We start from the raw sequence: 27,359 nt of genomic DNA, 5'->3' as shown, positions 1-27,359 counted from the left end.
AGAAGTAGTTCCCATCCTATAAACTATAAGGGCATCTCCAATCCACCTCCATTCCTCTAAATTGGAGGGTGGATGTGACACATTGAAGATAAATTTTATAATTTATCTCATCTTTTCTTTAATTTTTTTCTTTTAAATAGAATTTTGGAGGGACTCATTATCCTTTTAGAGATTTGGAGGACCAAAATTACTTTTTTGGTCCTCCAAATCTCTAAAAAAGATAATGGGTCTTTCCAAAACTCTCTCAAAAAATAAAGAAAAGTTCAAAAAGTAAAAAAAAAAATTGAATAAATTACAAAATCTCCATCCAATATGTCACATCCATCCTCCATTTTGGATGAATGGAATGGATTGAAAATGCCCTAAGAATGTAGTAAGAGCCTTCCAAGCCTCCAAACCTCAATCCTTAATTTCTCAGAATTTAGAGTTTTGTAAACGAAAAATCTATTAACACATATGTCCCGTGCATCACACGAACACAAAGCTTGTTTGATATTAAGCGAAATGGCCTTTACCACTTCCTTTTTTTTTTGAACATTCATAAATGCCGCAAAGGCTACAACGCAAAATCAGAAAGCAAAAGAGAAAGGACAGACCCAAGTATATGGGAGGCTAGCACTGGACTTTACCTTTTGACCTACGAAAAGTCGAAGTTGTTATTTTGGACCGAAAAAGCTATTGGGACCGACGGTGCACCGACCATTTTTTGGGCGCCGCCTCGGGGTCTTGAACAACAGTCCGATTCGTTGAGTGATTTTAAAATAAATTTTCAAGCAGGCTTTTGTAAAATTAGCTCGATCGGATAACAGTAGGTGCCTCATCCAATCGCTTGACTTTTCTTTCAATTTGTAGAATTTTGAAACTGGAAAAAAATTTAGACGATTGGATGAAGCACCAATAATTATCCGACCGAGCTGATTTTTCATTGACCTACTCAAAATTTTGTTTTAAACTTACTCAACGGGTCGGATCGTGATTTGGGACCACAAAGCGGCACCAGAAAAACGGTCGGTGCACCGTCCATCCCCATAGCAAGGTTGATTTTGGACGGACTAGTAGTTGAGAAAGCTCGACTTAAGCATTCCACAAACGCTCGCCACCGAAGCATCTAACATAAGTAACGGACAAGACTGGCGAAAGAGTCCCAGCAAAAGAGGCAAACAAGACTGGTGAAAGCACCTAGACTTTATGATATTTGGGTGTTGTGTTACTTTCAAGGTTTCTACCATTTATGTGAATGAACAACACAAATTTGGCCACCACAACTACGAGACGCGTTTAGAAGATAATTCTCAAAAACTACAAAGGAGTACACTCCACCACAAACTCGAAAGTAAAAACATATAATAATCACCTGAGGGGCGTCGCATTATCTTTGTCTCGGCCATGCAGTCAGAGAGAACCTCCCCACGTTATCCTAGGGACGTGAAATTACCTTTCATTGGTAACTTGGCTCACAATACCGTTCAACTACACCTCTAAATAGACTATCCCTCCGTAAATGTGGAGAGACCACCATCACTCAGTGGGGCTTTGAGAGACCAATAACTGCCAATTTCCCCCTCATTTTTCTTACTTCATACGTCCGTGTTTGTTGGTCTCTTTTCGGCATTTGTGCCTTGTTATAAATTCTATATATCTTTTAATTTATAACAGATTTCAAAATTTTGAAAATTTTGTATAATAGAACTAATTGAGCTCTATCAAATAAGATCCATATTACATATATTTTGAGATTCATATTGAAAGATATGTGTGATTTTTTAAGATGTGTGGAATAGTGGAAGTGGGCTAACAAAAGCGGACGTAGGGAGTACTTACATTAATATTTATTCACTACGATAGTCTTAATTAGTACAAGAATACATACCACATACCATATAAAAAACCAAAAATATATAAGTGATAAGACCACACTTAGAAATGTATAGACAAAATAAATTAACAACTAGACATTATCCTTGTTGTAGCAGCAAAACGAGCAAGAACAAAGCTCCATGAAGATCTGCACCTCCTTAAGACATGGCCCATTTAAGAACAAAAACCCAGCCGAGATGAGAGCTCAAACTGAAAGCACGAGAACAAAAGTAAAGAAATAACCCACAAATCGATTGGCAGAAAGCAACACCTGCAAAACCAACTGTGGCATTAGAATGATGTTACACAAAGAACTTATAGGTATCATTAGAAAAGAAAACTTACAAATACGAGAGCACTTGAATTAATATTGAAAGCTAATAGCACGAACATGAATAAACAAGACAAAATGGATGCTGCTTACGGACTTAGTTTCTTCGCCCCTTCCTTTTCTGCCTCCACTGAACTTGCTTCACCCTTTCAAAGGTCTCAACAAACCATTCGTGATATCTCCTGGTTAAAGTTGTCCCAATAAGAAACCCAACTATCAGCCCACTTCCATATCCCAAGATTATGACCATCAAGTAAAGACCGCTAGGAAACTCTGAGTCATCGCCTTGAGAGCTGCAAGATGGTGGCAGCTGCATTTCTGAAGTTCCACATAATTTCGACAGAGGGACACCACACAATCCCAAATTTCCATCATATGAACTGTTTTCAAATGTGGAGAATTGTTCCCCTTGAGGTATAGGACCCGTGAGACGATTATGAGAAACGTTTAGGATTGAAAGGAAAGTGAGTTGGGTTAGTTGATGAGGGATCTCTCCCGAGAGCAGGTTTCGAGATAGGTCCAATGATTCCAGTTGTGTCAGATATGCGAGGGGTGATGGGATGAAGCCAGTGAGATCGTTGTTGGAAATATTAAGCAGTTGAAGTCCACTGAGACTTCCAAGAGATTCTGGAATTTCCCCACTAAATTTGTTGCTTGAAAAATCAATAACTACAAAGGCACTTTGGATCTTCTCATAAAACCTGTCTGTGCCTTTGCTAACTATAGTTACTGAATACGTATAATTCCTTTGGTACACCCACTTTGGTCCCTGACTAGAACTTAAATTCCCCACCATTTGCAAATATGTTGAATTTTCTTTCTTGACCACTTTCATTGCATTCCAGTTCTTGAAGAACTCTGATGGCAATTTACCAGAGAAATCATTTTGAGAGAGGTCAACGATGCACAGTTTTGGAAACTCTAAATTGGTTTTGGGATTCTCAATGGCACCATGGAATCTGTTAGATCGGAGAATGAGAACTTCTAACTCAGGAAGAGCTCCCAGCCACAAGGGGAACGCATCCTCGATCTGATTATATTCCAGAACAAGAATTTGAAGGGTTGTGCAGTTAGCCAACGATCGTGGTACCTCCCCATGCAATTGATTTTGGCTAAAATCAATCATCTTGATCCCCATCATGAATGTCGGAGGAATAGTGCCGTGTAAATTGTTGCTACTCAGATTGAGGAGCAACAGAGAATCACTAGAAGAATTGACCAAACATTGAGGAATTGTGCCGTTTAAGTAATTATCGGATATGTCAAGCATAGAAAGAGAACTACTTTGGCAGAATGATGGTGGAATTTCTCCGCTTAGTAAATTACCAGCCACCAAATATACTGTGATAGATGGTGGTGGAAGTGGGAGTGATCCTTGCAGCCTGTTATAACTGAAATCAAAACCTCCTAGTGATCTCCATGGAATGACATCTGGAAGATGTTCAGAACTTGTAAGAAAGTTGTAACCAAGGTCAATAACTGTCATAGTTTCTTTACTTATGTTCCACAACCAAGTTGGTATTTGGTCGTGAATATTGTTATAAGCCAAAAAAAGCAGTACCAACTCCTCCTGGAACCGCAAGAAATCAGGGAACTTCCTCAAGTTGCATGACGAGAATCCTAGTTGTTTGAACTTCGTAATAGTTGTAGCATTGGTATAGTTATTGGTAAGCACTGTTAATTTGTTATATGACAGATGGAGGCGAGTAAGGTTTCGGAGTTCCATAAGACTGTCTAGCTCAACTTCACCACTCAAGTTGTTGAAAGCAAGATTAAGAACTTCAAGATGCTTGAGTTGAGAGATTGAGCTTGGAATCTTGCCCTGGAGTTGATTGTGTTGAAGGTCTAGCGAAGTTAATCCGGTGAGGTTCACAAGCGAAGATGGGATTTGACCGACTAAATTATTTGCATTGAGGAGCAAAGCGGATAGCTGGGTCAGATTTCCAAGCGTGGCCGGAATGGTCCCATAGAAAAAGCATTTCTTCAACTCCAACGTGTTCAAGGATTCAAGATTACCTATGGAATTCGGTAGGATTCCGGAGAAACTTGTCCCCCCAAGCAATAAATTCTTGAGGGGACTTCCGTGGTGAAATTCAGGAAGATAACCAATGAGATTCTCATTGCTTGTCATGCCCAAAATTTTCAGGTTTGGCAGACGAAAAATGCCCATTGGGAATTCACCATACAACAAACAACTTTGAAGACTTAGTATTGTTAGAGAGGAGATATTAGACAAGGCACTTGGCACATTAGAAGATATGTTCACATCATTCAGGTCGAGTACACTCAGGTTGCTTAGATTTTGAACTAGGTCTCTCAGACTGGGTTTCTCAAGTCTCAAAAGACTTTGAGAGTTAGTGTCAACATTGACAGACAAATTGAGAAAAACCAGTTTGGAAAGAGATGAGAGTTCTGAAGGGATTTGACCTGAAAAAAAAGAACTGGATAAGCTGAGACTTGTTAGCCTCGAAAGATGTCTGATTCCAGGCGGGATTTGAGAGAAGTTGAAGTGATTGTCGGCAAGGTTTAGCCTCTGAAGGTGGACGAGGCCGAAAAGGGTGCTGTTGGAGTCAATAGAACCATAGAGAAAGCTGCTACTGAGGTCGAGGCCGATCACATGACCAGTTTTCTTGTCACACTCAACCCCATCCCACGAGCAACAACTACTAGTAGTGTTTCCTCCGAGCTTCCATGACGCCACTTTAGGATAAGCAAAAGAATCACTAGAAGCAAACTTTTTAATGACAAAGCTATGCTTGAACTGCAGCAAGGCTGAGCTCTCATCTTCATGGCATACTAGTGGCTGCGTAGAAGATAAAGAGTCAGTCAGTGTGTTAAGATTAAAACAACACCAGATCATGAGGAACATGTAAAGATACAAAGATGGATCCATAATGTATATGACCATCAATAGTTTCTGTTTACCAATATTCTTGGTTAAGGAAGCTTGTTGTTAGTGCCTTTGATGTGCTTTTAATACTAGTTGGGATTCGAGTATATTCTACCACGATGCCATAGAAAAACTTTGTCGTAACTTGGACACAAAGTCAAATGTTTCATGATGATCCAGGGTCATCAGCAAATGGTACGATGAATCCGAAGGGGCCGGCTCAAGGGTCATCAGAAAATGGTACGATGAACCCGAAAGGATTAATGGTTTTTTGGCCTATTTTATTTGTCTTTATTTGAATTTTTTTTTCGTTTCGTCAATTTTTGCAAAATTTTTTAGGATTAGTGATTCGTCTCGATGAGAAGAATCGAAAAATCTAAAAATTTGTACTTTTACCCAAATATTTTTAGAAATATCCTAGATAAAGCTCAATAGGCTGGCTTATTGAGCTTTATCTTGAATATTTTCAAAATTATTTAGGTAAAAGTAAAAAATTTTGAATTTTCCGATTCCTTTCATCGAAATAAATCAATAATCCTCAAAAATTTGGTGCAAAACTACTAACGGTTTTGCTATTGACGCCCATTGGGCTGACAATAAGTACACTAGAAAACAAGAAAAATACGTATTTCTGTGTACTTTTTATACCCTTTAATACACATTCACACACTCACTATTGTAAATCCATTGGGCTGATTTTAGAATTTTTCAACTACTAAATGCAATTTTTTTTTGAATAAAGACAAAAAATAAATAGTGCAAAAAATCATTAATCCATCTCATCCAAACCATCCGCCCTGTTTCTCCTTAGCTCCCTAGGGGTGTTTCCCATTGGAATAATCTTATTCCTCTCCTCTTCTCTCTCTTCCGCAACATTTTTTTTAATATTTTATTCTTTCGTTTATATCTCTCGATGCATATTGTTTTTCATGATTTTGACAACGGGGTATTATAGAACTAATCGAGAACTATTGAACAAGATCAATATTGTATATTTTTGGAGGTTCACATTAGAAGATATAAGCGATTGAAAACTGGCAGAAGGGGGAACAACTTATTCCTTGCGGGCAACCACCCCAGGTTAAGGAACAAATTGTTCTTTGCGGACAACCACCCCATGTTAAGGAACACCCCCTTATTCCACACAAATTATTCACTTAACAATTTTTACTACTAAAGCCAAAAAATTTGAACGAAAACTAACAAAAAAAATTAAATAAAGCCAAGGTTTTATTATTAAGCCAAACAAGGTTTTATTATTCGTTCTACCTCTGAAACAAATTTCGTTTATATCTCTCGATGCATATTGTTTTTCATGATTTTGACAACGGGGTATTATAGAACTTATCGAGAACTATTGAACAAGATCAATATTGTATATTTTTGGAGGTTCACATTAGAAGATATAAGCGATTGAAAACTGGCAGAAGGAGGAACAACTTATTCCTTACGGGCAACCACCCCAAGTTAAGGAACAAATTGTTCTTTACGGACAACCACCCCAGGTTAAGGAACACCCCCTTATTCCACACAAATTATTCACACTTAACAATTTTTACTACTAAAGCCAAAAAATTTGAAGCGAAACTAACAAAAAAAATTATATAAAGCCAAGGTTTTATTATTAAGCCAAACTTGGGTCGACTCAAGGGTTTCGAGTGCGTGGGACAAATGTAGTGAGAAGCTAGCATTTGTGTATACTTTGTTAAACAGAAAATGCAAAGCCAAGGATGCTTCTCTGAGTTGGTGAGGTAGTGTTTGACATGTTCAACTTTAGCCGTTAATTACCAGTTCCATCCAGATAAGAATTTGGAATCGTGATCCATAATTGTACACAATTGACCCAAAGTCTTAGTAATTGCAATAATACAAACCTAGATACACGGAGTTCAAAACTTGGCAATCTCTTGGGGTTAGGTTGCAAAAGAGAAAAATCTCTCTTGTGAATTTCCTAATCTAGGTGTGGGTGGTATATCTTTGACCGGACCGGAAAATAAAATAGTCGATATGCACGCAAACTGATTCGGACAAACCCCTGAATGTCGAACAAAAACGAAAAAGAAAATGATACGAAGATGCATTGATACTGTATTTATATATAGTCCAAATGCTGGACCCATTTGATGCGGTTGATGCATCACTCCACTCATGCACGTTATTGTCAAAGACTCATGCCAAAGAGTCAAGCATGGCCATTGGAAATTTTGGATGCTACCAGATAATGATAATTAAATACTTTAAATTAGGATTAAATTAGGATTAATAGCTTTAAATCTCAGAGTATATAATACCAGTTATAAAATTAAAGCCATATTCTATCATATGGTAGCGAAAGTGTAACATACACCAATAACATGATCAACGGTTATGGACTAAAGAGCATTAAGCAATTGATTTATTTTGCTAAACATTAATGTACGACAGTCTTGCATAATGAAAAACAACGTGTGTGGGGCTAGTCACGTCACCGTTACCAGCCCGCCAAACTCATACAAGTAGTTTGCCAAGACAAGGAAACATTACCAAGTAAGTACGCAAAATAATCTCTCCGTGTCACTTTATCTTTCTTTTTTGTGTCTATTACGAACTTTTTTAAGATTTTGGTAGAAAAAGAATTTCATTTTTCTCGTCAAGATGGACCAATATAGTTCATGTCTTATTTATGTTTCCCTAAAAAAAAATTCATTAAAGACAAAAAAGATTCAAAGAAAAAATTAAGACAAAAAAAAGTTAGTCCAAACACAGAAGAAGAAGTAGTTCCCATCCTATAAACTATAAGGGCATCTCCAATCCACCTCTATTCTTTCAAATTGGAGGGTGGATATGACACATTGAGGATAGATTTTATAATTTATCTCCCCTTTGTTGGGTGGATTCCCCCTTAATTGGTGGGGTTCCCATGGGCTCAATTAGAGGTGATACCGGTCCGGTCCGTTTTTGGAGGTAGTTTGGAATCGAGACCGGTAATTCGGTTTGGGATTATTGAAAACCGGAAACCGGTTGATATATTACGGTTCGGTTCCAACCGGTTTGGCCGGTCTACCAGCCGTGGAGAAGTTGTATGTGAGTGTGTGTGAGAGAGAGAGAGAGAGAGAGAGAGAGAGAGAAGAGGCTTATCTGTCGTGGCCATTGGGAATTTATTGGCCTGTTGGTATATCTGTTAATTCTCATATTTTTAATACTCCAGTACTAAAATACAAAAAGGTGGTTTCAATAACAATTTTTTTTTTGGCAATAGACAAAAAAATGTGAACACAAAAATTGAGAGAGTGAAAATCATTTTTTTATTTTTTACTATCAGAATTACGATCCGATGAGATAAAGAAAAAAAAAAAGACCACAAAGAAACGAAGTACAAAAGCTTGCTACTGTAGAGTGTAGACTCATCAATGTCCAAAAAAGTCTACTCTACATGCACACGCAGTAGGTAATTATACTATGGCGCTGTGCTATTGTACGAGACTGCGACCGAGAAACTTAATGGTGGGGCGAATGTGACTGTGACACGTGGATGTGTGAGCTGCGTCGCATGGACTACACGGACCATTTATCGATACTCTCTCCGTCCTAGTTTGTTTGTCTAATTTCGACATACGTGCCTTTCAAAAAATTGTTCATATCTCACAATCTATAATATTTTACATAATTTCGAAAACATCATATTTAGATCTAATTGAGATCTATCAAATAAGATCTATATTGCATGTAAAAAAACATTATAAATTAAAACATATAGACAATTTTGTAAGAGGTCCCAAATAGTGAAAGGGGACAAACAAATCGGGACGGAGGAAGTAATATCGAGGAAGAGATTTCACGCGTGCGTGCACAAATCTGACCCGTGAACCCAACCCACTCACAGCGTTATCCGCGCACTAGGGGTATTTTTGAGAAGGGAAAATTACCAACAGGTGGTGTTGACCGGAAATAATCACCAACCCATGGTCTCATTTATCAAAATCACCACTTTCATGACATGAGGAGAAATATTCACCAAAACATGGTAGGTCTGGCTGAAATGACAAATATACCCTCCCATATATTATCTGTAAAAAGCCCTAAACTCAGTCCCTCCCAAATCCATCGCTTTCTGATTTCAAAGCCTCTCAGCAGCTCTCGACCCTCTCTCTCCAAGTAGCTCTCTCTCTCTCTCCCTCTCCCTCTCTCTGGCAGCTAGCTCTCTCTCTCTCTCTCTCTCTCTCTCTCTCGTAGGTGCGTGTGTGTGTCTTCTGTGAAAATCGAACAAAACCTCACTCCAAACCCCCCCTCTTTCTCACACACACAGACTCGTAGTATCCAGACATTGAGACAAATTTTGGGTTGTTTTATGCAGATTTTGGCCCACATTGTTGTGTGCACCTTGATTGCAGATTTTGACAGAAGCTACTTTGGTCGAGTTGGTGAGTTTGTTGTTGTATTATGCCCATATTTAGGTCACTGTGTTTGTTTTGTTATTTTTTACTCTCTGTTTAGTTCATGTTGTTGTTTGGCGTGTGGGTTTGTTTAAAAAAATCGTGTGACCACCTGATCTGAACAGAGTTTATGGTTTCCATGGTCGGTAAAGAGTTTTGATCTTTATGATTAGATGATTGTGTCCTTACGGAACATGTATGTGGTCCATATTCACATTTCACTTGCAACAAAAAAAACCTCCTAATCTAAACAGAGTTTATGGTTTCTATGGTTGGTATAGAGTTTTGATCTTTATGATTGGGTGATTTTGTCTTTACAGAACATGTATGTGGTCCATATTCACATTTCACCTGCAACCCAAAAACTTGGTAGGTATTTGATTAAGTTTGGCAAAACCTTGTATCTTGTACCATCCAAGTCATGGTACAAGTCAAAATATTTGTCAAGTGGAGCTCACAAATGGTAACTTTTACACTAGTGTAGCTTAGCTGAGCACTAGAGGGTACTGAAACAAACATTTATGTCAAAAGGGTTTATAAAGTGGTTGGTCCTCTTTTTCATAAAGTGGGATCTACATGTATTGTCTAGACAAAGACTACATGCTATTGTAGTGTTCTGGAAACTAACAGATATGAGGACACACACTAGTTGGTCACCATGATCTACATTTTGAAGTACGAGCTGGTGAAATGAAAGAAACTTGATTTAGTTTGATCATTCAAGAAGCCTAGTCTCAATAGTATTAGAATGTTAGTTAATTACCAAATCAAATGAAGCATTACGTCCCAACCCTTTGGGGTCTGCTAAATGTTGGTTAATGTATTGAGAAAGTATCTTATAAGTAGTGTTGTAACAAATTTTTCATTTGTAGATACGCGAATAGCGTTGTGGCTCTTTTGTAATCAAACCAGAAAATGATTAGGTTTTTTTGTTGTTGAAAAATCATGATGAAGTTGTACCATGACTTCAACAAGAAAATTGTAATTGTAATGCGTAGGAAAAAAGCACATGATTTATACATGTTCAATATATTGTTGACTTGGGTTTACTAATCGTGGTTGGCATACGTATTACCATGGTTGAATCCTCATGGTTCTTTGTCAATGACTATAGGCACTTGGATGCATTATGGCCTATTCTATAACAAGACACAGTGTTTGGTTTATGGGAGGGATGTTTGTGAACTGTAATATGTTAATCATAGGTTTCCGATTTGGGAAGCTACGTAGCCTTAAATTTGCTTTTGTTGGATCCGTATCTTAGCTCACCAAAGGCCTAAAAAATATCAATGCTTGGTTGATGGATAGTGCAAACCGTTGTCCTTCCTGTAGCAATATATTCGTCACGGTGCCCATGACTATTGCCGATGCGTTAGCATGTAAACCTGATGTAGCCTCATCCATGAACATTATGGAGGGATTGAAAACAAGCTCCGCTACATTTGTTAATCTCTTGCGCTGCTCAGTTGAAAGACCATTTTGCCCAGGAATTCCAACTAAAGAATCTTTGATGCCATCAAGTTCAATTACTTCAATAAGTTGTGCTACAAATTTCTGCATTTTTGACACGTGGGGAAATAGACAGCCTCATTTTGTTGTCTTAACTGTAAACATAATTTGTTTGTCTGTGGGCTATATAGTATTAAGACTAGGAACTAGGAGTAATCAGTTGCTCACTTCTTACATGGTTTATGTTTGATGTTCATCTATGTGAACATCTATTACCAACACAAGGCTAACTTATTGGTTTCATTTGTTGTAATTCAACTGAGTCAAACCCTACCGGATTTGCTACAGTTGACGTGCTCGTTTTACAATATACAGGTGGTCGACACATACATAAAGTGTTATCTTTTAGCAATATGGACTTGGTCTTTGTGTTCAAAGAACCACCACCTAATACTGAATTTATCTATTAAGTACCCAATTTTTATCAAATTAACATTCCATCCATAAATAACCTTATCAATTGCGTAGTAGTTATATAATGAAACCGGAATATGGTTGTGCAGCCATGTCGACGACACCTCAAAAGAAGTTGATGTGCTATTGTTATTCCGGTGGTGAGCGCATGGTGAATGGAGATGGTGTGTTAGGAAAATATTCGGGTGGTGTTTCTGAAGCTACAATCATCGAAGAGGGCATATAATTTGACAAGTTAGTTACAAAAGTTTGCTCCCGTATGGATATTAGCCACGAGGGGAAGACTTTATTTTATAGTACTTCTAGGGACAAGTCAAAGCATTTGCGTATTAGGGATGAAGATGGTGTTGCTATGTTGTTCCATTTAAATGATGATGAGGTTGACATTTATGTACAAGAAGATACTGTTAACCATTTGCCTTGCAACTTAAGCAGCAGGTATGTACGGTCCATATTTCATAAGTATATAGAGAGAGATAGTCAGATTTTCACATGTATGTTTTTGTCGATCTGATTGACGTGTTTTGTTTGCTTTCCTTCTGTAGGGAGTCGAACTTCTTAAGTTCTAGCCCCTACTGGTGGTGGAGGAACTTGTTCTCGTAGTGAAGGTAGCCTGGTTGTTTGCCACGAAATGGGTTTGGTGCCATACTCCCAACAACGAGGTGAAGACATCTTAACTGGGGACGACCAATTGTTTGACAACCCCAGCCTCTTTAAGAAGGCTATTATTTTATTTTCTGTGTTGAACAAGTTCACATTCAAGTATTTGGATAATAGTCATTCATATTATAGGTTGGTTTGCGTCATTGATGGTTGTCCACGGAAGCTAACGACTAGATCGCAAGGCAAGTCTGAACTTATTAGAGTGATCAAGCTGAACAACGAACATTTGCACACTGCACACGACACGGCTTCTTTCAAACCAAGGATTCGGGCAAAAGAGATGGGTATGATTTTCAAGGACAAACTACTTGTGCAGCCCGAGCTCCTCCCGAGGAGCATATGCAAGGACTTTGAGTTAGCGTTCCATAGTCCCCTAACTTACTCGCAGGGATGGAGGACTAAGGAACGCGCCCGTAAATTGATAAGTGGCCCAATTTCGATGACGTATCACTTAGTGCCGTGGATGTGTGAACGACTTATACAATCGATTCCAAATACAAAGGCAGTTTGGACTTCGAATGTGGATGGCAAGTTCAGCCAACTTTTTGTCGCTTATGGTTGTAGCATTATGGGCTTCTTGTTGGGATGTCGACCCATGTTGTTTATTGATGCCTGTTTCTTGACTGGTCCTTATCGAGGTAGTTGCATGTCTGCAGTCGCGTATGATGCGAATGATCAGTTGTTCCCCGTTGCATATGCTGTTGTATCATCTGAGAATTATGAGGATTGGCTATGGTTCATGCAGAATTTGAAGGAAGCTGTTGGCGATAAAGCAATTGTGTTAGTCACCGACCGCAATATTTCGTTGTTAAGGGCAGTGAACGAGGTGTTTGGCGAGGAATTTAACGCATGGTGTGTTCGCCACGTGAAGGAGAATTTTAGTAAGTTTGCCACCGGGAAAGGATTGAGGGGGAACCCAAAGAGTTCCGCATTGGACCTCTTCACAAAAATTGCGTATGCAAAAGATCATCGACTCTATGGGGTGTACATGACCAAATTATTTGGTGTGTCACCTGAGTTGGCAAAGTGGGTTGAAGACAATGGTCCACAACACTAGTCAAATGCCTTTTTCCGCACCGGAGGTGGAACAAATTGTATACAAATATTGCCGAAAGCTTCAACAATTGGATATTAAAACTGAGAGACTTGGACATCATTCAATTCATCAAGGGGCACGTGAACATAACTTCTGACATGTTATTTAGGAGGAAGATGGAGGTCACAAAATGGCATCCCTTGCCGGTTGGTTGTAACATTGACACAAAGATTCAGGAAATTCAGTTAAAATCTCAGGGTTTTACTTGCCGGCAAACTTCTCCTACGGAGTTTCTTGTGTACAATGGTGACTGGAAATCTCATGCGGTCAACCTCCACTCTCGAACTTGCAGTTGCTTGTTATGGCAGATGAAAGGAATCCCTTGCAAGCACGTGGTGCGCGCGATACAAGGTACCCCATACAATAAATATAACCTAGTGGACCCTTTGTTTAGGGTGGAGGCACAACTCATTATATACACGACTGTAATGTCTCCTGTTCCTCTCCATGACATGCCCTCTTCTACTGATTTGGTTCCACACGTTAACGAGATTCAGTTTGGCTGCGATCTACTTGATATAGCTACATCGTCTTCGACACCCATGCCAGCATTGCAGCCCCCCGTTGCAAAGCGACCAGCTGGCCGCCCGAAGAAAAAGAGGATTGAGTCCCAATTTCAAAACAAGCAAACAATTTTTTGTGGACTTTGCCACGAGCCTGGACACAATCGAACCACGTGCAAGTCTCCTTTGCTGAAATGATCGTTGGAGCGATGGCTTGTTCAAACTATTATTATTATCATTATTATGTTTTATTGATCTATGCTACTTTCATTCCAGCCTTTGGTTTTTTCGTGGCATGCATGCGAAGTTGGTAATTGTTATTTTAATGCAATGTATTGAACTGCTGTTGTCTGACATTGGGTTTTGTTGAATGTAAGAGACTTATTCTTATTAGGTTCTTATTATAATGAAATGTAATGCATCTGTGATTGTAATGTTCCCATGGTCTATGTGTGACAACTTTAAGGGAGGGACAGGCCAAAGGACTTGGACATTGTAATGGGAACATATAATATGGTTGATGGTTCACTTATTTTCGTAGTGTTGGAATTGTTTATTTGAGAACCAAAGTGGGCTGTTTTGTGGTTGGATTAGTAGCTGTGTATTGTTCTTTTGGTGGTCATGATGCTTGCGTGGATGTTTTTTGAGCAGGATAAGTTTTTGAAAATTGCTAAACTCTCTTCACTTTCAGAGAATGTGGCTATATGTTCCGGTTATGATGAACTTGGATATGAGGTCGCATTGACTGGAAAGCATGTTCGGTTACGAGATTGCTTAAGTGAACTGAAAGACTTGCCAAATGGTTTTCGGTGACGTTGTTTAGGCTTACAAACAATTAGCATTCAAAGTACTTTATTTTCACTGTCAAGTATGTAGGATTGGTTTGGACAGGACAAGTGTGAAGTTTGTCCAATTTGGCAATATTGGACAAACTTATGCCCTCATACAGTTCAGGTGCTACAGTTTGCCATTGAGTGCAGTATGTTTTGTGCAGTCTGACTTCTGTGAAGTTTGTCCAATTTGCTTATGCCCTCATACAGTTCAGGTGCTACAATTTACCATTGAGTGTAGTATGTTTTCTGTAGTCTGACTTCTATTCTGCTATTCTTTTGCTGTTGTACTGTGAAGCTAAACCAAGCCCCTTGCTGGGCATGGATTATGTTTATAGTTCAATTGTATTAGCTGTTCAAGTTCCATGTACTAGTGGCTTATATAGTTCAGTTGTATTACCTGCTGTCTGCCTGCCATGGCTGGTAATGCTATTTGCTGCTACTGCTGGTACTTGCTATTGGTTCTTCTGCTACTTGTTTCTGTAAGGGTAGCAGGTAGATGCTGTTGTTGTATAAACATCTTTTCGCATGTTTTTCTCTGTCAACTATGATGTCGTATTTTTACAATAAACATGTGGTCCCTAAATATATATAGTGTAGTCTTTGAAGTCTATATCGACTTCTTTTGGTCTTCAACGACTTACCACCTAACTTCACCTTTTTCATTTGCCATGCAATACGACGTGGTCTTTATACAATAAACACGTGGTCCGTAGATATATATAGTATAGTCTTTTGGTAACATGGACATGGTCTTGATCTTCGAAGAACCAACACCTAACTTTTCACCCTTTTCACTTGCCATAAAATACTATGTGGTCTTTATGCAAGACGACGATAGGGTCCCCAAAGACATAGAGTGTCGTCTTTTTGCAATATGGACTTGGCAGCTACCCATTTATTTTATCCCCAATCTCTTGCTGCAAAAGCAGAGGTTTTTGAACTGTTCTCTGTAGAGAAGCAGTTGCTTAGTTCTCATTGTGGTAACCTCAACTTGTAGCTCGCCGCTGATGCATTGTTATCCCTGAAGATTATGCTTAAGAACTATTTCTCGACAAGACCAGCTGCCCAGCAGCTGGCAATGTTTGTCTCCAATTCCTTGCCGCATCCGGCCTTATTTAAAGCAAAGAGATCAGGCCCTTAGTGGACTGCGGTGCAATTATTACAGACAGCTCTACCACTTCGTTTTGACTGTTCTGGTGATAGACATTTGCCTAGGAAGAGTCAACTTTTGACAATTGATTTTAATAGGGATGTTATGTAGTCAATAGTTAGTGACATTGTCAGTTCTATTTTCTCAAAGAAGGGCCCAGATGAGGTCTTCAAGTTTTTTAATGCTGTACAGCCGTTCCTCATGGAACATTTGTTTTGTCAAGGATTCAGTGTGGGGTTGGAAGATTTTTTCATTCAGAGAGCTATCTTATAGGACATTCATGATCGCCGTCAGGAAATTGGCCCTTGCTTCGTAGCTTGGATTTAACCTACAATGAGTTAATTGAGCTGCAAGTAGAGAACCACTTACGGCTTCTGAAATTACCTGTTGCTAATTTCTTTATGAGGTCATCAGCAATTGGATATATTATTGACTCCAAGAGTGACTCCTCTATTACGAAGGTTGTTCAGCAAATTGGGTTCTTCGGCCTTCAACTTTGGAGTAGGGGGAAATTTTACACAAAGGACTTAGTTGACGTCATGGCTTCTCTCTTCCATAACAAGTATCCTATACATGCTACCTACCCCTCAGAGGAATTTGGGTTGGTTAGAAGCTGCTTGTTTCATGGACTGGACCCCTACCAAGAGATGGCTCATTCTATCTCTGCGAGAGAAGTTATTGTCCGTTCATCCAGAGGGTTGACAAAACCGGGTACTTTATTCAAGAACTTAATGGCGATTCTTCGGGATGTTGTTATCTGCTATGACGGCACGGTGAGGAATGTCTGTAGTAACTCAATCATACAATTTGAGTATGGGACTAAGAGTATGTTTGCTACTGGTGAGCCAGTTGGTGTGTTGGCTGCAACTTCCATGTCAAATCCTGCATATAAGGCTGTTCTTCACTCTTCTCCCAGTAGTAATTCCTCATGGGAGATGATGAAGGTAACTTTTTACTAGATATTGTACCATAGAGCTGTTTATTCATACTTGGTTTAATTGCGGCATAATATGTCATTGTTCTGTCTATTCAGGAGATACTACTTTGCTCAGCGAATTTCAAGAACAGCCTTTCCGAATCGGCGTGTACTATTGTACGTGAACGATTGTGAATGTGGGAGAAAATATTGCCGACAAAATGCTGCATATGTGGTGAAGAATCAGTTGAAAAAAGTCAGTCTTAAGGATATTGCTGGCGAGTTCTTGATTGAGTACGTGTTTAACCTGATTGAACTCTTTTTTGCTTTTTCTTTTTCCTTGAATGCCTTCATGTTGGTTTTCAATGGAAGTTGGTAATATATAATTGATGTCGATGTATTAGTTAATTTTTGTTGGCTTCCCCTTTACAGATATAATGCGCAGCAAACATTACATGCAAGTTCTAAATGTGATCCTAATCTTCTTTGTCATGTTCATCTCAAAAAGGTTAGCTCCCTTGTTTTCAAATAAGGAACCGATATCTCCTGTATTTACAATTTCTATTTCTTGCCTACTAAGTTGAGTGTCTTGGTACTTGAAATGCTATAATATGAATTGTTCCTAGACCTAAACTTGCAATTATGCAAGAGATTTGTGAGATATGCGAAGGGACTGCCGATTCACTGCGGAATAAAAAAATAGTTGGCCATCTCTGCAAGAGAATAAGTTTGTCTGCTAGGTTATTCTCTCATACGCTTTACATTCCTTGTTTGTATAGTGTTGGTCATCTCAACAAGATCATTTAGTTTTTAGAGTGTTTCTGTAAATATAATTCCTGCTAGCCACGCGCCATTTGGTTGCAGATCATAAATGGTATGCATTTTGATTTACAAGTTACCCGAGGCCACGTATGCATTACTGCGATGAGTTGTCCTTTGTGATTTCTGTTGTGAACTAATATGTGATTAATTTTTGTTAGACAGTTTCAGGTTCTGTCACAATGTTATACAGCTGCCCAATTTTTTCCCTATTTCCATTATCTCATGTCTTAAGTCCTAATATCCATATTTTCACGATTAGACAATCTGTGTAACTTCAATTTTCAAAGTTTCAGAAATTACAGTCTGCTCCGTTTCTCATTGCAAGTTTGCAACTGTAATTGAAGATCATATAGTGTTTTGTACTGGCAATTTACTTGCGGCAGAAGTGTTATGCGTCCAATATTCCTGTTATCGTGTTCTCTGTCATTTTATCGCTTTATACCATCATAAGGATCAAGTCTAGCTTTTCTTTTAGGAAAATTGGTTTCCATGTTTGTAGTGTAAATTTTACTAAAAGCCTTTGTTCGTTTGAAAGGCCCACTAATTTGAATGGATTATCCTTGTGCCAATCTATTTGCTTCAAGTGTCTTCTGTGTTTTCCCCCCACCTTTTTGGACCAACATTATCGTGCACTCTCTCCCCCCTTTAAGGTTTCGTAGAGCTTCCGTCATTGTTTATCAACATTATCGTGACCTTGCTTTTACCGAGTCCCATTTTTCTTCCTATTTGACCTGTGAGCTCTTTTGAAGTTTACACGTGATATTCAACCTCAATTAATGGTCTGCTTTATTCTGCCATGCCTTGTGCAGTAGTATAATAATTGAATTTTTGCTGATAGGTTGGAATGAATGAGCTAGATGCTATTGATGTGTATAACTTTCTTCATATGGTGAGGAGCAGTGCAAAACAAGAGGAAACAACCAGTGCTTGTCTTGGTCCAGAAATTGATTACCTGGAACTTGAAAATGAAATTGCGGAATGGGCTATGTCGCCAGACCAAAGTGCTGATAAGCCCATCTTTCAAGATAGTTATAAATTCCAGGATGCCTTGGAGAATCAGATGGTTGATGTTGGCAGGCCTGGCGACTGTAGTTAGGAAAACGTTTCATCGATAAATACTGACCCCAGCAAGGAATGGGCTGTGGATAAAGGAAATAATTGGGATTCAGGGCCATTGGGATCCAAACCAAATGGTTGGTCCTCTTGGGGGGCGGATGCAGTCCAGACAAAAGATATTCTCTGTAGTGGGCAGCAAGATTTGGAACAGGTTGCTAAGCCAAAAACTTCTGTTGCTTGGGGTTCTTTACATACTGAAGAGAAGAAAGATGAAGTACAATCTCAAACCAAATATCAGCATGAGTCACCTAGTAATATCTGTGGTTCCAGTCAAAAAAGCAAGTCCACTGAGGCCAAGGGCTGGGCTGTTGACAAAAAATTGAAATCGGGGGATCCTACAACGGTGAGAAAATCAAATGGCTGGTCCACTTGTGGGGTTAGTGGTAGTTCCAATAAAGAGAGCCCGAGTAATATTGAACCAAAGTCGCAGATGGTGCGGTAGGATGATTCACCAGCCAATTCCCGGAAGTCCGGTCAGAACACTGACGGCAGTGGTGGCCAGGATTGGGGGACTAACAATGAACAATTGGGGGCTGGAAAAATAGTGTCAAAGCCAAGTGGCAATTCCTGGAAGTCCAGAAAAGAACGATGAATTATTTAGTGTCATTATTTTTTTATTTTTTTTTGTTTTCTCTCCTGAGGCATACCTTTTGGTTAGGATTTTTTCCTATTTGAAGGTGGTTTAGCCAAAAAATAATATGAAATTGACAAATGGTAAGATTTGGAACTGGTAAGGACTAAACATGACTAATATTAACTATTAAAAATAGGACTAAACATGAGTAATATTCAATTGAAAAGCATTACGGTTAAGGGGTACAACAACCAACAACAATTTAACATAACCTCCACCTAACTAGACATGAGTCTTTGCAAAGTAGTTCAGTTATTTTCAACCTAAAGATAGCACTTGGGTGATGAACCAGTTGTACGCTTTGTGACTGATAACAGCATCGAACCCATTGCCATCATGCCAATGAGGCTCCATTTCAAAGCAGTAGCTCTTGTATGCGACCAAAACATCTCCATGGCTTCCACCACCCATGGAGTGAACGTTGGTAAATAGCATGTCACCTGAAGGACCAAACTTCTTGTGACGCTGTTCAATGTTGGGTGCCCTTACAAGCACAACAATGTCTGGGTCGTGAACACATACAAATGCACTCACCGTGCGAATGATTTCCTTTTCTGTGTGTCCACAACATTCCCATACCATTATTTGCATACTAGGATTATCTGGAAAGTCAGGCAAGTTGGCATCATTGGCCCACTGGAGCATTGACCGGACATCAGCATCGGCTTGCTCCTTTGATTTTCGGGTCTCCATGTGCATCCTATGCCACCTTCCTCCATTCCATTCCCGTGCAAATTGTAGCTCCATGTGAAGCTCCTTGAAAGTGTAATTCAAGGTTATCAGGTGCGCATCATTGAAGTTTGGAATTAGGTCAAATTGTAACGGCGCACTTGTAGCAATGTCATGGTGGGTGATTCGGGGTTTTCCTTGTCTAGGCATTGCTTTATTAAATGAGTTATGACTTAGGTGTGATGAATTTATAGGTGAAGAAAACAGGGGGAAAATATTGGTCTGCTTGGTTTTCTGACTCATCCTTTATTAGGGTTGATGTTGGTTGAAAGCAATGGACCGTTCCACCAATCTACCATGAATATGGTTGTAATATCATTAATATGGGATGTCCTGTCTGCAATGCATTCATTATGTTGTCCCATTGGACTGACCATTACTATAGGACAAGGGATAGGAAAATGTCCAGAAGCCCACATTTCAAAGTCATAGGGCGAACTACCTTTCTTCCGAGTCCCATTTTCAAACTGACACGTTATATGACATAGTCTATTAAAAGGACAAAAAACACTTATTCTCATTGAATATCAACTAACTTTCCACGCATGAGTCTTTTCAGAAATTGGACGTGGTCTTTATACAATGATAGTGTGGTCTTCAGATAAATCTAGTGTAGTCTTTTGGCAATATGGACTTGGTCTTAGTCTTGAAAGAGCCACCAACTAACTTTCCACGCTTACCACTTGTCCAAAATTTGGACATGGTCTTTATACAATGATCGTGTGGTCTTCAGATAAATATGGTGTAGTCTTTTTGCAATATGGACTAGGTCTTAGTCGTCAATGACCCACCAACTAACTTGCCACGCTATACCACTTGTCCAATAATTGGACGTGGTCTTTATACATTGATCGTGTTGTCTTCAGATAAATCTAGTGTAGTCTTTGGGGAATATGGACTTGGTCTTAGTCTTCAATGACCCACCAACTAACTTGCCACGCTATACCACTTGTCCAATAATTGGACGTGGTCTTTATACATTGATCATGTTGTCTTCAGATAAATCTAGTGTAGTCTTTGTGGAATATGGACTTGGTCTTAGTCTTCAATGACCCACCAACTAACTTTCCACGCTATACAACTTGTCCAATAATTGGATGTGGTCTTTATACAATGATAGTGTCGTCTTCAGATAAATCTAGTGTAGTCTTTTGGCAATATGGACTTGGTCTTAGTCTTGAAAGAGCCACCAACTAACTTTCCACGCTTACCACTTGTCCAAAATTTGGACGTGGTCTTTATACAATGATTGTGTGGTCTTCAGATAAATATGGTGTAGTCTTTTTGCAATATGGACTAGGTCTTAGTCGTCAATGACCCACCAACTAACTTGCCATGCTATACCACTTGTCCAATAATTGGACGTGGTCTTTATACATTGATCGTGTTGTCTTCAGATAAATCTAGTGTCGTCTTTGGGGAATATGGACTTGGTCTTAGTCTTCAATGACCCACCAACTAACTTTCCACGCTATACCACTTGTCCAATAATTGGACGTGGACTTTCTACATTGATCGTGTGGTCTTCAGATAAGTCCAGTGTAGTCATTGGGCAATATGGACTTCGTCTTAGTCTTCGAAGACCCACCAACTAGCTTTCCACGCTATACCACTTGTCCAAAAATTGGACGTCGTCTTTATACATTAATCGTGTGGTCCTTAGACAAATCTAGTGTAGTTCTTGAGCAATATGGACTTGGTCTTAGTCTTCAATGACCCACCATAACTTTCCACGCTATACCACTTGTCCAAATAGTTGGTGGGTCTTTATACAATGATCGTGTGGTTTTCAGATAAATATCGTGTAGTCTTTTTGCAATATAGACTTGGTCTTAGTCTTCAATGACCCACCAACTAACTTTCCATGCTATACCACTTGTCCAAAAATTGGACGTGGTCTTTATACAGTAATTGTGTGGTCTTCAGAAAAATCTAGTGTAGTCCTTGGGCAATATGGACTTGGTCATAGTCTTCAATGACCCACCATAACTTTCCACGCTATACCACTTGTCCAAAAATTGGACGTGGACTTTCTACATTGATCGTGTGGTCTTCAGATAAATCTAGTGTAGTCATTGGGCAATATGGACTTGGTCTTAGTCTTCAATGACCCACCAACTAACTTTCCACGCTATACCACTTGTCAAAAAATAGGTTGAATCAATTCTCCAAACCCAAGTTCCCATCTCATCTCCATCTGAAACACAAAACGACATTTCTCACTCCCATCCCTCTCTCTCTCTCTCTCTCTCTCTCTCTCTCTCTCTCTCTCGCTCTCTTCCGGCCAATCTATTGTATTTGGTTTTCCCATCGTTAAGGGGACTCGTTCTTTTGCACTGTCTGTGAATTTCAGTGAACTTTTCCACCCATTGAAGGATGGATTATTTTGGTCACTGGACTTCAACCATAGAAAAGAGGCACATACAATGATATGGTACACAGTTGGGTCATGATATGGATACCTTGGCACCATTCACAGGCTGCAATTAACGGCCTGCAAAATGGGTTAAGCTTGGTAACATTTTCTTACACTTACAGACCTACTCTTTTTATGAGTCTATATACAATCATGCAGAATCACCTGAAAATCAAGTGAACATTTCATTTTTTTAGGTCATTCAGTCTTTGTCTTAAACCATTAATATACAATTATAAATGTCAACTGCATGTATATAATTACATTAGGTATGTGACAGAAGTGTTCCATAACCATCCCTATAAAAAGGGAACTGATGGGTACAAAAGAAAAAGAGAAAAGGTTTACTATAGCGGTGCTCTTTACTGTGACAAAAAATAAGAAGGTGTTCTCCTTGTTAGTAGTCGAATCTCGTTTGTTAACTGGATTATAGAGTGCTATTTGAGAACCATGAAAATTTAGACTTTGCCTGGTATGGATTTCATTACAATTTGCGTGGTAAATGCTTTTCCAGTTCATGTGACATGAACACAGGGGAAAGGTTTTTGAATTTAACTATGTCAAGGTTTTTTGTTTTAATGAGTTTAAAAACTGCAAATTTGAACAAGTCATTTACCCACAAAACTGCAGTTTTGTGTTTTACCAGATGCAAGTTATGGGACTATAGTAAGTGTAGTGTTTGGAGCTTCAAAACTGCAGGGTCTTCTGGTTCAAAACTGACATCTTTTAGATCCAAAACTGCTATTATAAATGGTTATAACATAGCTTCACACTAGCACACGAACCACAAACAAATCTTCATAACATAGCACACAAAAACTGCTAGGACTCAACTGCATTTCATAACATAGCTTCACACCAAATACAACGGTTTTTTACCATGGGTGTGCTTTGGGGTTGACAGTAGCACACAAACCACGAACACAACGATGACTACTACAACAAGCATTGTCAAATTTGTTAGCCTACTCTTTGTCCTCCTTGGCCTAGTCTGTCCTACTAGGTTGACATTAATCTCAGTCAACTCTGCTAACTTCACGAACAATGCATCATTTTCTTTTTCCAATTTTTGCATTCCTCTTCCCAACTCATTATTCATCATCTTCAAGTCTTCAATTTGTCTCTCGAGTTCTTCCTTTTTTGCTTGCATTATCTTAGCATATTCCAACCCTCTTTCGCATGTTGGTGGATCCACCCATACGAAGAACTTGCATCCATTCTTTAGCAGAAAATTTTGAACTTGTCAGTAAACATACAAAACATTAGCATTGAGGAAACACAAATTTATATAGACAACAAAACATTCAACTAAATTACCTTATAGTTTACACAACCAAGGAACCTTCTACCTGGATTTTTCACAGTTAATGAGGGTCTCATCACTGCTTTTCGTCCACAATCGCATCTTTCATCTCCATTGTGCTGTTGCATGTAGTTGTTGGTGTAACTAGAGCTACTACTCATTTTTTGGGTTGGAAATTTAAAAGGGACTTTTAAAATGGGGATAATCTGGTTGGGTTTGGATTTTTTGGGTAACTATCCGGTTTGTGTAGAGTAAATGGAGGACAAATAGGAGGAAAATGGAGGTAAACAGGTCGTGTACTGGTGGGGAGGAAGGGAAGAGATAGAGGTGGAGATAACCGTGGAGGGCGTGAGCAGAGGTGCTGAACCGTGAAAAGTAGGTTTAGGGTTTTCTGGTGGGGTAGAGGGAGGACAAAAACCGTGGAGGAGGTGAAAGGTTTAGGGTGGTTTTCTGGTGCGGGGTAGAGAGAGGAAGAGGCAGACTGTGTATTTTAGAGGGAGGAGAGAGAGAGAGAGAGTGTGTGTGTGTGTGTACCTAGTGTAGAGCAGAGGCCTGGTGTGGAGGAGGAGAGAGAGAGAGAGAGAGGATGAAGTTTTTGAAAGGAGTATAAGGGAATTTTGGTATGTTAACTTATTTTTCCATCCACTTTTTCAATTTTCCACCCAAATCCCTAACGGCCGCTTTGGATGGAGGGGTGAGAAAGGAGAAGAAAGGGGAGTCTTCTCCATTAAAGGCGAGAAAGGAGAAGAGAGGGGAGTGATTTCTCACTGTGCAACCCAAACAACCGGGAGAAATTCTTGACTCTCTGGCGAGAAACTCTCAATGGCGACCAAGATCTGTAACTACGGCGACCAAGATCTGTAAACTACGGCGACGATCTCGCTACACTGGCGACGAGCTAGCAACTCCGGCGACGAGCGAGCAACTCTGGCGTGGCTTGCACGCGCGCCTTCCTTTCCTTTCTCACGGAATCGCGCCACATCCGGCGCGATTCAGAAATGGGGTCGTGTGAGGAAACAGTTTCTCTCCTTCCCCACCCCTTTGTCACCTGATGGCTCTCCCAAACGTGGGTGAGAGTCGGATTCCTCACCCTCTCCTTTCTTCTCGCTCGAAATCACTCGTTCGAAAGGGGCCGTAACAAAATTGGACGAAAAATGGGCGAGGGGGTCAAGTTGCTTGAATTTGATAGTTAGGGGGGTGAAGTTGGTCGAATTTAAACTTGCAATTTATCCATTTTTGAAATCAAAACACTTTATTTTTCAGGCCGCACCAATCCACCCGGGGCTGTGGTAGCCCACACACACCAAAATCAAACTCAAAAACCCATAAACCAATTAAACAATTAAACAATCCACCCAAAGCGGTGGAAATTTTCATTATATACACTGTGCTGAGTCAAAATAATCCCAATGTCCAACTCCAAAGCTGAAATCCCACTTAAACATCAAATATTGGGCAAATAAATGTTTACTTCCAGACAACATATAGACAAGAGTGTATCCTACATTAACACACCTTCATGTTCAGAAAACATTCACCACATATGGCTCCTTCATTTTCAGTAGCAGAACGTGAAAATGTAGCAGTGTATATTCTTCACAAACATCATCAACTCCATGTATCAGCATTGTACAGATGTGACTCCAATCCCATAACACTACAATGACGACAAGGAAGGGACATATCCAGGACCAACCCAAACCAAAACCAAACCCAACACCACCCTGCGATCCAACCAGGACATACTACTCACAAAAAACCAAGGAACACTTAATGTTGTACAAGGAACAATATTCCCTCCCCTGAAGAGGCCGAAACCAAAACCAAGCAGTTCACTGTACCACCAACCAGCACCTAGTACCACCTATTATCATCTCGACCAAACATGGAATAATAGACTTACTGTTACCCAAATTATGCAACCTAGAGGGGGGGTGAATAGGATTGCTAGTAATAATTACCAATAAAAATTTATCTCTAACAATATATGCAAACAATAAGTATGCAATCAAAATAGAGAGATAGAGAGATAGAACCCGTTTATAGTGGTTCGGTCCGGATTTGTCCACGGTCCGGCCCTACTCCACTTCTCCTCAAGCAATTACTTGAAGGTTAGACTAATCTTTAAAAGATTACAACTTGTAAGTCTTGCGGGTGCTTACAAGAACCGAATGCCTCTAGCTTTCCCGAGGAGCTAGCACAACCGCAAGAATTTTCTCCGAAAACTTCTCAAAAACAATAACACCCAAATTCCAACCCGAATTTGGTCTTCTAAGCTTTCAAGTGTTTGACTCAAACACTCACTTAGGAAATACAAGTATGTGAAGAAGGTATGAAAATTATCGCTCACGACTTGTACAAATTTTCTCTCAAGAATAATATGAAAGTGGAAGAACAATGAGAATTTTTGGCTTTGATCTTTTGAGAATTTGCTCTTGCAATAATATGGAATGTTGTAGCTTGTGTATGTACTCATTAATGAGTTCTTGATGCCTTATATAGCCATCCATATGCTTCCTAGCCGTTGGAAACTAGCCGTTGGAACTAGCCGTTGGAAACTAGCCGTTGGAAACTAGCCGTTTGAAACTAGCCGTTGGAAACTAGCCGTTGGAAACTAGCCGTTTGAAACTAGCCGTTGGAAACTAGCCGTTTGAAACTAGCCGTTGGAAACTAGCCGTTTGATAGAGTGGTCATCCGGGTGATCGTCCGGTTGTCACAGCTTTCTGTTCAGACAGCCGGCTTGTCAGCCGGTTCGTCAACCTGTGGCTCACAATTTCATCTAAATAAACCGTTAAAGCATGTATTGAGCTCAATAAAGTCTTTGTAAATATAAATCATGAATCCAAGAGACTTTATGCTATATTTCAAGGTCACGAAAATATTTAATTCGGGAATCGACTTTTCGATAATTTTGTATTTGCCGAATAAAAATATCATTGAATTAATCATCAAAATAATTAATAGAGATGCATATAAATTTTCACAAATTATAATGCATACATTTTTCAACAATCTCCCCCTTTTTGATGATGACACAAAATGATAGTTTTTATTCAAGTAGGAGTTATACCAATCTCCCCCTTAATACATGCACCAAAGCAGTTATCTATAATCAACGAGTAATAGCAATAATCATCAGATCATAGCAAGCAATTTTTTAAATTTGCCCAAAATGGCAAGATAGATCAATTAAAACTTGGGTTTTTCTCCCCCTGTGACATCATAAAAAAAAACTAAAAAGAGAAAAACAATAGGGCCATGGTTCCAGCACCATGCCGCTCTTGCCCTGTAGCACTCTATCTTCGTTCATTGAGAGCTTGGCGTCCTTGATTTTCGTATTCTCGAATAATGGCTGCTACAACGGCAGCTATAATGCCAATCCAATACCACAGAGTATCCACATTTACATTCCATCCGAACCATGGTGGTATTCTCATGGTAAGTAACGCACACAGCAGAATGAAGATAAAGAGTTGCATCCAAATGGTTTGGATAAACAACCTGAACTCTGCTCGTTCGGCATCTCTTTCGTAAAACTCAAACGGTAACCCTTGCGGTATGTTTGCCATTGCTTGATGAGAGATTTAGGCCGAGAGAGAAGGAAAGATAGATAGATGAAGAGATAGAGATTGTGTTGTTGAATTTATAGAGTATGAGATTGCCGAATTGTTTGAAATGCTGCGCCGAAAGAGAGATAGATGAAGAGATAGAGATAGGATAGGGGTGGCGGTAGAGATGCGGCGCCGAAAGAGATAAGAATAGGGG

General features: G+C 39.4%; 2 protein-coding genes and 1 pseudogene across 3 annotated transcripts; 2 read left to right on the top strand and 1 right to left on the bottom strand.

Annotated features, from left to right (window-relative positions):
* Positions 1 to 1,788: 1,788 nt before the first annotated feature.
* On the bottom strand, positions 1,789 to 5,151 carry LOC131316465 (receptor-like protein 7). Of its 2 annotated transcripts, none has more exons than XM_058345845.1 (2): positions 2,282 to 5,151; positions 1,789 to 2,128 (listed from the first exon to the last, which is right to left on the bottom strand). In XM_058345845.1, exon 1 carries the CDS (start codon positions 5,094 to 5,096, stop codon positions 2,286 to 2,288), a length of 2,811 nt encoding a protein of 936 aa, XP_058201828.1. In that variant the 5' UTR covers positions 5,097 to 5,151; the 3' UTR covers positions 1,789 to 2,128; positions 2,282 to 2,285. The 2 variants fall into 2 exon arrangements, with proteins under 2 accessions (XP_058201828.1, XP_058201829.1); XM_058345846.1 differs by having other exon boundaries at positions 2,286 to 5,151.
* Positions 5,152 to 12,044: 6,893 nt separating this feature from the next.
* Positions 12,045 to 13,133, top strand: LOC131317318 (uncharacterized). Its single transcript, XM_058346876.1, has one exon. It carries the CDS (start codon positions 12,045 to 12,047, stop codon positions 13,131 to 13,133), a length of 1,089 nt encoding a protein of 362 aa, XP_058202859.1.
* Positions 13,134 to 15,382: 2,249 nt separating this feature from the next.
* Positions 15,383 to 18,872, top strand: LOC131317317 (DNA-directed RNA polymerase V subunit 1-like; annotated as a pseudogene).
* Positions 18,873 to 27,359: the final 8,487 nt, after the last annotated feature.

This window comes from Rhododendron vialii, chromosome 2a, assembly GCF_030253575.1.
Source record: "Rhododendron vialii isolate Sample 1 chromosome 2a, ASM3025357v1".
Taxonomy (NCBI): Eukaryota; Viridiplantae; Streptophyta; class Magnoliopsida; order Ericales; family Ericaceae; genus Rhododendron; species Rhododendron vialii.
The sequence above is the reverse complement of the archived record's forward strand: the minus strand, read 5'-3'. Positions and strand labels throughout refer to the sequence as shown.

Excerpts from the sequence above, each read along its gene's own strand:
- LOC131317318 (XM_058346876.1), top strand. The coding sequence starts at position 12,045 with ATGGGTTTGGTGCCATACTCCCAACAACGAGGTGAAGACATCTTAACT.
- LOC131316465 (XM_058345845.1), bottom strand. The coding sequence starts at position 5,096 with ATGGTCATATACATTATGGATCCATCTTTGTATCTTTACATGTTCCTC.